The sequence below is a fragment of the Mchenga conophoros genome, linkage group LG10 (genome assembly GCF_057382185.1).
Source record: "Mchenga conophoros isolate Kocher_MC1m ecotype Shallow Benthic linkage group LG10, M_conophoros_male_GT1.1, whole genome shotgun sequence".
Classification (NCBI taxonomy): Eukaryota; Metazoa; Chordata; class Actinopteri; order Cichliformes; family Cichlidae; genus Mchenga; species Mchenga conophoros.
Window position 1 is genome coordinate 35,998,526 of NC_140535.1, and position 13,583 is coordinate 36,012,108.

The following is a 13,583-nucleotide window of genomic DNA, read 5'->3' on the forward strand; positions in this document are numbered from 1 at the left end:
ACAGGTGAGGCTACAGGTGTGCCACTCACCAGGTACAAGTCCCCTGGCTGAGCAGGGTCGCCTTCCAGAGTCTGCTTCCTCAGGCTCTCCACCAGCAGCGTGACCACAGCATGGTGGCAGGGGACGAGGGGGGAGACAGGGGAGGGTGGCCGGGAGGAGGAGGAGGGGCCAGGTGGAGGGGAGAACAGGGGAGAGAGGGGGGAAGGAGGAGGAGGGAGGGGAGAGTTACGGCCGTCTGTGTGTCCGTCCGTTTGGTCTGTCTCGGGACGAGAGAGGGGAGGAGCTTAGGGCTGAGACTCCTCCTTAAGGCCTCAGGGCCACGTAGCCCCACCCACTCTCACAAGAGCATCATCTGTCAGCCGTTGCTGCAGCAACACACCTAGAAAAGGCACACACACACGCAGGTGAAGTTAAGCTGAAAAACATTGACAACTCTATCAGGACCAAAGCATCAAACAGCTGATGTTGAGAAGAAACAGGAAAAACACAAGAAAAAGACGACCACAAACAGCACTGGGAACCAGTCCCACAGTCAAGTCCCTGTTTGGAATTGTTCGTCTGTGTGTGTATTGATCCCGCTTATCAGTTCTGGTTGCACTACAATCAGCTGATTGCAGTTCACGTGTCAGAGGAGGAAAACAGGTCTGCAGCGTGTAAACGGACGTTCCTTTGACTTTTCTAGTTTAAAGTGGAGACTGCATCACACACCGTGCTAATGCTAAGCTAACGAAGAACCCAGCACAGCAGCCACAGCCTGAGCTGAAGGTAGCAAACAGCCAGGCTCAGCTACCTGCTCGTGTTTCTGCAGTAGAACACAATAGAAACTGAAATATCCTTTATTGTCCCTCGCTGTGCAAATAAAGTGTTTTTTCTTTGCTTTGTGCTCACACAACCCGTCAAAAGGGGAGGAAGACCTGCTGCTTCCAAATAGAGCACATTTCATAATGTTGTAAATCCAAACCCATCATGGATTCATGATTTGAATCCTGGGTTGTGTGAAATCCCAGAAACACACCTTAGACAAAGTGAATCTGTGAACTAAGGTGTCGGTCTGTTAGGATATGTTGCGGTGATCCTCGGGTTGGGGGATTTGTGTTCGTACTGGAGGGCAAAATTAAAACCAAGATGGACAAGAAAAGTTCAAAGCCATCAGGTGCTCAGTTTAGAAAAAAGGGAAAAGAAGAGGAAGAGAAACAAAAGATGCAGGTAAGCAGACGTGTGATTGGTTCAGGATGACCTGCCATGATCCAATCAGAATACTTTATAAGGAAATGATGTGGGTTACAGTTGCTCCAACATGAAATGGTAAAAATAGCAACAGTAACAGACTAAACTCCAAACAATATATACAATAATAGAATATTAATTAGTCATTGTCAATTGCTGATTCGTCGTGTTCTCATTGTATGATGAATTATGATGGTTGTTTGGATACTATGCATACTCTCTCTCTTCATGTGTGTGTGTGTGTGTGTGTCGGCGCTGACCACTGCTGACCTGACCGCAACAAAGAGGGGAAATTGCTCCAACATGCACAAATATTTGACCACACAGAGTGCAATTAGTGATGGTGGAGACAATAACCTCAGAATGACAATCAATAAACTCTTCATTTTCACCCCTATAAGAGACACCGAAAAACAAAAAGACGCCACCAAGAAGAAGAAGACCCCCGTGGACAGAGACGAAGCACAAAAGAGACCCACGAAAACATCCACAGAGTGAAACGACTGACAGACTAAAGACTGCCTCAAAGACGCTACGACCAAACAGCCTGAAGAAACCACCATGAACGACTGGAGGAAGCGCATCTGAGACCCGACAAAAACAACAACAAAAAAGACTAAAGTGTGAAAAGGAGCTCACAGAGACTACAAACCACCTGCACCGCCGTCGAGGCGACATAAAACCACCCAGACCCCCCAAAGCCACGCAGGAAAACTGCAGAACAAACACACGAGGCATACCCACATAACAACCAGCAAGAGCCAGGACTAGACATTCAATCGGAAAAGAAATGTCAAAAAGAGCAAAAACAAAAACCTGACAACAAAATTACAAAAAAATAACCTCAAAAGGAATACAAGGTCCCAGAGATTAGTCTGGACCGCTCATCGCATGAAATTAGACTTTAATTATTATGTCACACAGTTAACACTCATAATAATAACAATAACAGTTTCACTCCTTCATGTCGTTACTCTCCAGTTGCAGCCTTGCATCAGTGCTGTAACTGAGTACCGTTACTCCGTTACTCGTGGACCCCCTGGGGCTCCTGTAAACCAGGTCAGGGGCCAAGAACAGGGGACCATCACCCCGTCATCGGGGCGGAACCCCGGGGTCTGGTTAGCGCGGCTCTGCTGGGGGAATATCGGCTCCGGGTACATGCCGATGACCGTGAGCCGAACCGAGCCGAGCCGGGCTGACCGAGGCCGCCGGGCACCCCCGACAGCTTGTTAGCTTGTGGCTAAGCATCCCATTGCTTTTAATGAGGGATGCTTTCCGCCCGTGTACCTGTCGGCCCGGTGGGCGGTGTGTTTGCGGAGGGTTACTCCATGAAAAAAAACACAAACCCCGGTTTGTGTTATGACGGCGGACCGTTACATCACCAGCAGTTCACCTGAGCCGTTAGCTCGCTGCTATAAATAACAAGTCATCCCGTTATTCCGCTCAAGGTCGGCACAATAAACTCAGCCATCTTGCTCGGAGGATGGGAGCCGCTGAGTGACGGCTCTGCCTCCTCCACCGCCTCCCGGGCTCCGGGGGCCCGTGCCGGGCTGCTAGCAGCGAACAGGGCGGCAGTTAGTAGCTAACGGCGGCTAACGGGTTAGCTGCTAGCTGACCCGTTAGCCGCCGTTAATGGTGTCACAAACAACCCACGAACATCAATGATGCTCCCGGTGTCTGTCCCGCCTCCGGCCATCACCCAGGCCAGGGCCGTCCGCACACACCGGACCCCTCACAGGCCCATGCTCAGCAGAACCACCGCAGGCCGTCAACAGCGATCGGAACAGCGGTGCTGACGGCGTGTGGCCGGCCCGAGAGCTCCCGGAGCGGCGAGAGGGGGGCGACACACGGCGGGATGCTGCGGGACGGAGTCGGACACACGTCCCGCTCTCTCCGGCCCGGCGCAGTGCTTACCTTGTCGGTTGACGGGGTGAGGCGGCTCCTGTGGCTGCAGCGGGCCGGCGAACGGCTCTGTGTTCGGTGTATCGACCCAGTATTATCGTCGAACACAGCGGAACGAAGCGGGAATCTAACCGCGCGGAGCGGGCATCGCAGGCTCCGGCACTGAGCCGCACATCTGCCTGGATCGGTGTCCGGTCTCCGTTATTAAAACATAATAATAATAACGAGGACTGCGCGCGCACACGCCCGTGAGCGGCGGGCATTCATAAATAACAGCTACGGTGCCAGCGGAGGAGGGGCGGGGCTTCAGCGCATCACCGGCACCTGCCGTTTATTTACGTCTGATCCTTTGATCCGGTCCGCAGTGCCGCCGCTCAGCACAGCCGAACCTGCCGCACGAACCCGGGGCGAATCTCCGAGAACGCTGCCACGCGGGGCATGACGGGAGCTGGAGTCCGCGGAGGCTTGTTTACCGCCACAGCTCGCGTTAAAGGGCAAACCCGCAGAAACTGCGCGGACCGGGCCCGACCGGAGGAACCTCGGAGAACCGTGCAGACACCGGGACATTAAAAATAACGAAAAATGAGTAGAAATGGTGAAGAGAAAAGAGAGACTAAAAAGAAATAAAAATACGTGGTTGAAACTAAAAATTGATTCTATTAATATTACATTTTTGAAATCTGAATATTTTAAAAACAAAGAGGAAGCAAAAAGACTTTGTTAAATAAACTGTACAGTGAAAATAAATTTGACAGACTAAAAGAAAACTGTTAGAGTTGAAATCTAGTTTAGAAATAAGGAGTTCATCTTTAGGGTTTACTTTTTAAAAAAAAAACAAAACAAAAAAAAAACACGTAAAACCTGATAAAATGCGTGGATAGTCAGACCGAGTAAAAATCATTTATGGATTAAAAATAAATTAAATTTTATTCAAAGCTGCATTTTAGAAGCAAGAAGTAGATTTAAACGAGCCGCTTCATCTTATTCTGCACATTTAAGGATTTTCTGTGAAAACAAACAACCCAGATGTTCTGATGGGACAGAGAAGATCAACTCGTGTTTGGAGTCCAGGTTCTTACAGCTGCACACCCTCAGTGAACACCTCTGCATGTCCAACACTTTTATGGAGGGTAGAAGAAGAACGAGTCGGCCTGTGGATCAGTAACACTTTATTTACGCCTTTATTAATCACATGGTTCAGCTTTGCTCTTGACAGTCAAGCAGCAAAAAAAGTAGGAAGAGTAAAAAGAAAACTCAAACACAAAGATGGCCGCTCCCCTCCACTCAGCAGGGGGTCGTTTTTGAGAAAAAACATGGCGGTGCGGGGGGGAGGAGCCTGAGCCAGACAGCAGAGCACGAAGGTGAAGGTGGAGCAAAGACAACAAAGTGACACCAAAGTGAGTTGATACAGAAATGAGTGCAGAACAGGTGAGCAGTGCTTCATGAGGTCGAACGTTCAGGTGCATCCGAGTGTTCAGCTGTCCGCCCTGACGACGCGTTCACGAGCAGCCGGGAAACCTCAGCACCTGGGAGGGGGGGTGGCGGCCAATCGGATCCCTGCTGTCGTTCAGTTAATCTTCAGACACATTTAAAAAGACACGATGAGGAAACAAGGGCGAGGACTGCGTCGGGTGGTCAGTACGGGTTCCACAGGAGCTGGTCGGAGAACACAGGGACCTGCTGGTCATCAGAGTCTGCACGGAGAAACAAGATGGCGGTGAGCCGACAAACAGGAAGTGAGCACATGTCACAGAACAAGACCCCGATCGCCTGCCTCAGCAGGTTTGATGTAACCACAGCAGTCCTCATGTGACCTCATGTCCCCACAGTCTGTACTTCAGGACTGCTTCAACTTTTTTATTCCAGTAAAAAGTACTCTGAGTAAGAGTGGCTCCTATTTGTGTGCAAAGCCAAACGAACCGTGCAAGTAAAACAAACACCTGCAAATTCTACTTCAGTACAAATACTTAGTTACTTCCCACCTCTGGATCTGACCAAGCCCCGCCCCAAACCAGCCAGCAGGCTCGCCCTCAGGAGTCGCCCCCTGCTGGCTGAGTTACCTCACCTTGGCCGTGGTCCGTTTCCATCAGGAGGTGGAGCCAGTCGGTCATGCTGTCATCGGTGGTCAGCTGACTGCTGAGTGAGTAGTTCAGGCCTGGAGGAGAGCGAAGCGCCCGGCGGCTCGCCTCCAGCTGCAGAGAAACAAACAGGAATAAATAAGGTCACCGATCAGCTGATGTTGTGTTTTACAGAGGACGTTAAATAAAGTTAACGCATCTTTAATGAGCCGAAGAATTTGATTGGTGACTGATTACCGGCGACACGGGGACGGCCCAGGCTCCAGGCAGCGCTGAGGGCGTGGCGGCCAGCAGAGGAGACACAGAGGAGACTTTAGAGGATGCTGGAGTCTCCTTCTCTCTCTGCTCGTCTCCAACATTCTCAAAGAGGTCAGAGGTCATCTTCTCCAGCTGACTCTGCCTAAAGAGAGAAAACACTGATGACGTCACAGAAAGGCCTCAGCTGACGAGGATCAGTTTCTGGATAAATGTCAACTGGCGCTGGGTTCCACCTACAGCTGCTCCACGGGGTCCGGCGTGTCGGCGGCATCCGGCTGGGCGCCGGTCGGAGGGTCCCACAGGTGCAGCGCTCGCCTCCACAGACGCACCTGCATGTCCCAGGAGCGCCGGCTGTACTTCCTGTACTTGTTAGGAGTGGAGGGGTGGAGCTTAGGATCCCTCAGGTGTCTGAGGAGGAGGAGAGAAACCAGAGAGGCGTGTCAGCGTCGACGTTTGAGGAACCGTCGTCCGATTCTCGGCGTCATGCTCCGAGTTCTTACTTGGGGACTTGCTGGATGTAGTTCTGGTATCCGCTGGTGTTCTTGCCGTACTGGATCTGTTTCTGCCGCCGTTTCAGAACCGCGGCGTTGGTCTCCGTGTTGGTCGGGTCCGGCAGGCGGGGGTAACAGCGGCTGATGTGGGGCCTTCACAGAGCGACAAATTACACAGGGAACACAGAAACCCAGTGAAGAAGAGGCTCCAGCAGCGTGCAGTGCTGCAGGCAACGCCACAGGCCAACACAGCTCAGGGGCGTGGCCTACTGCCACCTGATGCAGGTTATGCACAGAGCAGGTCAGAACCTCTGAATGTCCCTCGTACTCACCTCCTGCTGTCCACGTCATCCGTCCCCACGGCCACGCTGCTCGTGGACACTTTGAGGATGCAGCGCTCCAGGATGGAGGACCTGAGGAAGAACAGCTGCATGAACACCTGCTGTGGCGACCTTCAGGTTTCAGTCCACGTTTACTGGTCCGCGCAGGATTAGCTGATCCTGATAACGGCTCGTTAGCCTGGATTAAAGAAGCCAAATACCTGCGTGGTTTGCTGCTGATGACTCGCTCTTGTCCTCGCATGCCGCCGGCGCCACGAGGAGACGGGATAGGAGAGACGTTACTGCAAAGAAGAGAAAGGCGTCAGGAGAAACCACGGCCTGCAGAGGGCGCCGTCTCTGCCACGCTACACTGACCCCACCCCTCTGCAGGAGAATTTCATACCTGACCAGGCTGTCGTACACGGAGCTGCAGCCGGGGAGCAGCCACGGCTCGGGGGCGGAGCATCCCGAGGCGGTGGTGGTCAGCACCGGGTCAGAAAGGCTGTTCCACATGGTCGCCGACCAGCCCTTCGTGCAGACACACGACCACGGGCTGAAGAGGAAGCTGCAAGCAGACACACCCGGTTTAGAGAGTCCAGGTGAGACTGACGAGCTCACCTCAGGTCACTGAGCGATTCAGAGCCCTCGAAGGGTCGTTGACCCCCCTCCCCTCATCAGAGTCGTTGTGATGATGATGGGGGGTTAAGCACTCAGGATTCACACCTGGACTCATCCAGGCCAACGAGTCCCGGGAGACCCCCTCCCCCCTGCTTTCAGCCCAGGTTTCTGTTTGTGGACGAGCACCATGTAGAAACTACATCATTTCCTGTTTCTGTCGCTACGCGAGCGGCCACACGTCTGTCAGTCTCATCCTGAGACGTCAGCACCCCAGTCTCAGCATGCAGATGTTACAGATGTTTTCAGTGGACTGATGGAACAGCTCATATCAATAAACTATACAAAGCTCGACCACACGTCCCGAGTGTGTCCCTGCTCACCTGCAAGCTCAGCCTCGTCACGAGTCTCATTTCTGGACATCACGAGGTCACAGCTCAGGTCCTTCGTCACTGACTCACAGGTTCGAGCTGCTGCTTTCAGAGTTTAAGTGTTAAAGATACGCGTGTGCTTAAAGTCAGTGCAGAGGTTCCAGTCTGAGGCGGCGTGCGCCAAACACTCACTGCTCGTATTTAAACTGACAAAAATAAGCTGTTGGTCTATAATATGTGTGACGTTTCCTCATGAATGGCATCCAGTCATGTTGAGCCACAAACAGCACTCCTGTAACAGGCTGGAAGCACCAATCAGTGTTTGGCAGCGTCTTGAGTTCACCTTTATCTGTCCAGTTAAAAAAAAAAAGTCTTCTTTAAGAGTAACCTGGCCGCCAGGACCGTGTTCACCGACACACGTAGAGACATTACACAAACACCAAAAACATTGGAAATCAGTTTTTGGCACAACACCGGGAGCCTGGCAGCAAGACCCGGGCCGCTGCAGGTACAGAGAACACAGGTGAGTCCGCGAACTCATACCGAGAGCTGACGTCACGAAGCGCAGACCCAGCGCGTGTTTAAAGAGAACAAACAGCCGGAAACCACACGAGACGAAGCCGCCCGAGAACCTGTCCGCGGTTCGGCTTTGTTCCGTCTCACAGACATCAGCTGCTTCGGCCCGCTCAACTTTACAAAGACGCCAAACAAACGGAACACGAACAGGTGCAGCCTGAGCTAAGAATCCCAGCTGTGATTGGCTGAGCTCAGCTGCAGGTGAGGACAGACACGTACCTGGAGGACAGCGGCGGGCTCTGCTCTGCCGGTTCCACTCTGCTCGCGGACATCTTCGGACTCACAGAACACGTCGGTCCGCACTCACAGCCTTTAATGAGCGGCACCTGGAGCGGAGGGGGCGGGGCCGCGATGAGGGCGGGGCCTCACCTTAGCGCTCCACACCTAGCCCTGGAAAAAGAGCCATGTGTCAGGTCAAACACAAATGCAAGAAGAATCAGGCCACTGTGCGATGTGTTCACTGCTACAGACACACATGTGGTAAATGCAGACTACAGATACCATGGCAGTGCCAGGATTGTGAGTGATTGCTGAAAATGTTGAAATGTACTCACTCACTTTTTATTATTATTTGTAAATATGTGTACAAATGGTTGGTTTTTTGTACTGTTTTTATCAATAAATCTCAGCAACAAAGGACCTACACCCATGTGTGTTGATTTCTCCCTAAGATGGCAAACTGAAACACTCCAAGTTGGTGACTTTTGGAGATTTATTTCCCTGGATGATTGAGAATGCATCAAGACGAACACAAAAGGAAGTTCACAGCTTTTAGCAGCTCCCCCACCCCCTCATTCACACACCCCCACTCCCCTCCAGAATTTCCAGGTAACAACCTAATTTACATATGAATGACTAGACAATTTAGCTTCCACTTGGCTGAAGCTAAAGCTTAGCTAAAAGCCTACCAGCCATTTGGCTGGAAGGCGGGTTTTAAAGGTAGAAAGGTAGAAGGCTGGGCACTGCTGCTCTCGGGGGACTCTAAGTGTTAAAATCAACCTGGTTACGCTCCAGCTGGTCCCTGATTTGTTTTATTTTAAAATTCCGTTGATAAACAGTTTTTTATTTCAGGAATTACATTAAATTTATTGCTCTAAACAATAAATAAAGTCAGAAACATATTTACAGCTGATTCTAACATCAGTGCTGCAGTCAGGCCTGTTTCTCCTGTTTCATCTTATTCAGAATATCATAGCGAGACAGTTTCCTCATCCTATCACTGATACAGTCAAACAGTATTTAATCATCCATATTTATCACATTAGACATTTGCGTCTTCAGCACCGCACAGACAGAAGAGCTGCTCAGATCCCCCACACCAGCAGGGGGGCCGGGAGCAGCTGAGTCCCACAGACAGGCTGATAAATGGATGTTGGTTGTGTGAGTGTGGACTGTGAGGTATGATAAATCTGTCATCACTCTGATATCACAACAGGTTTAATCAGTCACCAAATCTGTGCTAACGCCAATCTGACACAAGCCGCTAACATCGGTGCTGCTGCGGTGGGTAACGAGGGCTCTGTGGGCTTTTGTCTCAATCTGACTTCAATACTTTCTCCAACCCATCAAAAACTCTTGAAAGAGCTCATTGATGATCTGCAGAGGAACGGTGTATTTGACGTTTCAGGCTTCAGAGCTCATCCCAGTACAGAAACAACGTGAAGCTCATAAAGGATCTTCTTATGTTCTAACTTTCTGCTTCTTCATTCAGATCAAACTGAGGTTATTGTACTCGGCCCTGAACATCTTAGAAATATGGTATCTAAGCAGATTCTTACTCTGGATGGCATTACCTTGGCCTCCAGTAACACTGTGAGGAACCTTGGAGTCATTTTTGACCAGGACATGTCCTTCAACGCACATATTAAACAAATATGTAAGACTGCTTTCTTCCATTTGTGCATCATCTCTAAAATTAGAAATATCCTGTCTCAGAGTGACGCTGAAAAACTAGTTCATGCATTTATTACTTCCAGGCTGGACGACTGTAATTCATTATTATCAGGATGTCCTAAAAACTCCCTGAAAAGCCTTCAGCTGATCCAAAATGCTGCAGCAAGAGTCCTGACAGGGAAACTTCCCACCCAGCGCTCAGCAGTCCTGACAGATCCTGACGCTGAGCTCAGAGCTCGCTGCCGTCAGTGCTGCAGGTTCGTCGTGCAGACGTGAAGGTCGGTAAACCTGCTGAGACTGAAGCAGCGATGGGTTTGATAAAGGGCCTCCTATCCTCACCTCCTCTTCTCCTGCAGGTGGCGCTCTTTCTATCTCTGTTGAAAAAATGACGCTACAGCGGTTGCCGTCATTTCCGGTCACAAGTAAACAAGATGGCGTCAGGCAGCGGGGTGAGTTTCTGAGCGTTTCTTCTTCTTTAGAGTAAAAACATGAAAGCTCGGCGGTGTGAGCAGGGCGTGTTTCACTCTCGGGATTTGTCGTAGTCGCGGTTGTTACCGGCTCCGGTTCAAGCCGGTTCTCCGTCTTTAGACAGCTGTTTGCAGCGCGCTTAGCTAGCAGCAGCTAGCATGCTAACCGTGACCCTGTTCAGCGTTTCCGGTTTCATTTCAGACGTTTTCTAAACGTTATGCCAGAGCTCGTTAACCCACTCTCTGCTGCTTGGCACTTCGTGTTTGTTCTTGTCCCTCCTGCAGCTCGGAAGCAGATTAGCTGATCAGTGTTAGCCTGTTAGCGCAAGCGGTGTGACTTCCGGCCTGTCAAAATAAAAGCTTCACCTCAAAACAAGGAACTCAGCTCAGGCTCGAATTAAAATGTTTTTTATTTCAGATATAAAGACTTGCTGCTTTTCTGACTTTAAGATGATCTGTATTTTAGTGATAAGCCACATGTTTGATTTGTAGAGAGAGGAGGCAGCAGGTGGAGGTAAAAGTTAGACGTCTTTATTTTCAGAATCACGTTTATTGACCGTGTGTATGCACAAACACATTCAAGGAGTTTGGTTCCGGTTGACCCTCAAGCACAGCAACGTAAATCACAACAATATGTAAACGACAGACACACACACACACACACACACACACACACACACACACACACACATATCTGTCTATGTATATATGTGTAATTATATGTATATACATCCGTAAATACCCAGTCTAAATCTTATATACATAAAATAGAGGATGACAGAAGTTTAGCAGTTAAAAATAAAAGCTGAAGCTCAGACCGTGTTTTAACCTCTGAATGGGGACTTATCAATAATACCAGAAATGATTAATGATTTCATGTCACTGAATCAACGTTTCTGTGGATTGTGATTTCCACTCTGTGATCAGCTCTGACAGGAAGCGCGGTAACGGCAGCGTCTCTCTTTTCTCTTCCAGTCGAGTAAAAACGACTTCAGGCGGAAATGGGACAAAGACGAGTACGAGAACCTCGCCCAGAAACGTCTGGTGGAGGAGAGGGAGCGCGAGCGGCGAGATGGTAAGAACATCAGCCGCTCAGAGGGAGGAGCTTAGGCTTTCACTTTCTGTATTAACCTGTCACATGTTGGCACCTTCAGGAAAAACTGCGCCGCCGGTCAAGCGGGACCTCCTGCGTCACCGGGACTACAAGGTGGACCTGGAGTCCAAGCTGGGGAAGACCATCGTCATCACCAAGACCACACCGCAGGCCGAGATGGGCGGGTAAGACCAGGTTCACACGCCATCGTCTCTTCAAGTTGTCGTGCAGACTGAGAACAAAACAAAAGCTGAACGAAAGCAACCGCTGACGTGACGTGTGATGTCACAAGTCAGCTGCAGCTGCTTTACAGGTGAAAATATGGCGTGATGAAGGCTCACTCACTGACAAGGAGGTCAGTGTCAGGACAAGCTCCGCCCACACTGTCAGCTGAAGTCAGTAGAGCTCTGTTCTCTCACACAAACGTATCTGATGACCTCGCTCAAAGTTTGGGCTGCTCAGCTGCTGCCGCCATTCTCCTTATATAGGCGGAGCAAGGACATACAGGTGACCTTTTTTCTTCCTTTGGTGTTTCAGGTATTACTGTAACGTGTGCGACTGTGTGGTCAAAGACTCCATCAACTTCCTGGATCACATCAACGGCAAAAAACGTGAGTTCACAGCCTAAAACGCCTGATCAGAGAGGAGGCTTTTATTTTGAAAATCATGTCACACACATCATTGCTGATGTTCTTCAGTGTGAACAGCAGGTGGTGTGTGTGTGTGAGCAGATCAGAGGAACCTGGGCATGTCGATGCGGGTGGAGCGCTCGTCTCTTGATCAGGTGAAGAAGAGATTCGAGGTGAACAAGAAGAAGTTGGAGGAGAAACAGAAGGAGTACGACTTCGAGGAGCGCATGAAGGAGCTGCGGGAGGAGGTGAGGAGGAGTTTTATGGATCTCGTGAGGCTTTCGGGATGAGCGCGTTCCTCACGGGTGTCTGTGCTGCGTGTCTTTAGGAGGAGAAGGCGAAGGCGTACAAGAAGGAGAAGCAGAAGGAGCGGAAGCGACGGGCGGAGGAGGACGTGGACTTCGAGGAGGACGAAGAGATGGCGGCAGTGATGGGCTTCTCTGGCTTCGGCTCGTCCAAGAAGAGCCACTGAAGCTCCGCCTCTGTCAGGCAGGAAGCAGGTTTCTACCCCGCCCTCTCTACATCAGGCGGAGGTTCGGACTTAGGCGGAGTAGCATCGGCGCTCGTCTTGGACTCTTACTTTGTTATTCACAGCCAGACTTTTATTATGTTAGTCCATTCAGATGTAATGGACTAAAACGTAAAACTTTATTTAAAGCACAGCTCAGACAGTCTGTATCAGCCCCTAGGCATGCTGGGAAATTCAAATTGTAATAAACAGTTTTTGTTTTTTTAAATTTCTGATTGTTGTTTGTGTCAGTGAACGCACCACAGAACCCAGGCTGTTTGTTCCAGACATCAGCGTGACGCTTGCCTTTCAAGAGTGACACTCATTCAAGGTCAGAGGTCATCTTGCAGGAGCTTTCCTCTCCTCAGGAACTCTCTGCAGGAGGGGGAGATACAGGAGAGGTGGAGGAAGATCTCAGCCTGGGCATCTATTTTCTCATGTAGTCTGGAAGATGAGCGGATGACGGGGTGGGTGCAGTTTTCTCTGTGGTGGGGTTGGGTGGACTGTCCCGGGCTCTGTGGGGCCGGGAGGCGCTGCTGCACTGGGCCCGGTCTGGATGGGCCTGGGCCCCCTTTCCCTGGCGGGTCGCGGAGTATGGGGGTGCTTACTGGGGTCAGCGGGGGAGCTGGCCCCAGGGAGGGGTCACTTGCCCCTCCCTTCCTTCCCTCCCCATCTCCAGCTGCCTCCCTCTTCCCGCTCCACCACAACCACCCACACATGCAGGGCCTTGGAGTAGGGGTATGTCACCAGGGTGCAGAGAACACATGCAATTGCACCTTAGAACACACATGCATCAACACTACAATGAGTGGGTGGAGGGAGGTTTGGAGTCTTCTCTCACCCCCGTTCTCTGCGGCCTGCTGGAGCGGGGGGGCTAGGAGGAGGAGTTGGCCGTCCGACTGCGGTCTGGAGTGTGGGGCCTCCCTGCTGCTGCGGAGTCGGGGCGGTCTGCTCCTCCTAAAGGGTAACACCACCTGGGTCTGGGTGCAGTTCCCCCCCTCCAGGGGCAAGGGTACCTAGACCCGGTTCGTAGAGTACGCTTGGGGCGTGTGATCATGTGTACAGCGTCTCTTTATGTCTGTCTCCACGTTGGTTGAGTGTGGAGTAAGTGCATATGAGAGCATGAGGGTGGGAATGGATGTTTGTATCTGTGTG

General features: G+C 50.9%; 3 protein-coding genes across 5 annotated transcripts in view; 1 reads left to right on the forward strand and 2 right to left on the reverse strand.

Annotated features, from left to right (window-relative positions):
* fam53c (family with sequence similarity 53 member C) overlaps positions 1 to 3,556 on the reverse strand; it is a 13,110-nt gene extending 9,554 nt beyond the window's left edge. Inside the window, exons 1-2 of one of the 3 annotated variants that reach the window (XM_085290061.1) lie at positions 3,142 to 3,556; positions 30 to 379 (exon numbers count right to left, since the gene is read on the reverse strand). The gene's annotated coding sequence lies outside the window, so the exon portion shown is untranslated. Of the gene's footprint in view, positions 1 to 29; positions 380 to 2,620; positions 2,789 to 3,141 lie in introns of those variants that run through there. The other 2 variants (XM_085290062.1, XM_085290063.1) reach the window with 2 other exon arrangements.
* A 727-nt stretch (positions 3,557 to 4,283) lies between these two features.
* On the reverse strand, positions 4,284 to 8,196 carry slbp2 (stem-loop binding protein 2). Its single transcript, XM_085290067.1, has 9 exons — positions 8,058 to 8,196; positions 6,680 to 6,841; positions 6,498 to 6,578; positions 6,289 to 6,369; positions 5,966 to 6,109; positions 5,703 to 5,873; positions 5,445 to 5,607; positions 5,195 to 5,321; positions 4,284 to 4,823 (listed from the first exon to the last, which is right to left on the reverse strand). The coding sequence occupies exons 1-9, from the start codon at positions 8,108 to 8,110 to the stop codon at positions 4,765 to 4,767; spliced, it is 1,041 nt and encodes a 346-aa protein (XP_085146193.1). The 5' UTR covers positions 8,111 to 8,196; the 3' UTR covers positions 4,284 to 4,764.
* A 1,875-nt stretch (positions 8,197 to 10,071) lies between these two features.
* zmat2 (zinc finger, matrin-type 2) lies at positions 10,072 to 12,657 on the forward strand. The gene is made up of 6 exons (XM_085290094.1): positions 10,072 to 10,180; positions 11,174 to 11,273; positions 11,353 to 11,476; positions 11,829 to 11,902; positions 12,023 to 12,168; positions 12,249 to 12,657. The coding sequence occupies exons 1-6, from the start codon at positions 10,163 to 10,165 to the stop codon at positions 12,390 to 12,392; spliced, it is 606 nt and encodes a 201-aa protein (XP_085146220.1). The 5' UTR covers positions 10,072 to 10,162; the 3' UTR covers positions 12,393 to 12,657.
* Positions 12,658 to 13,583: the final 926 nt, after the last annotated feature.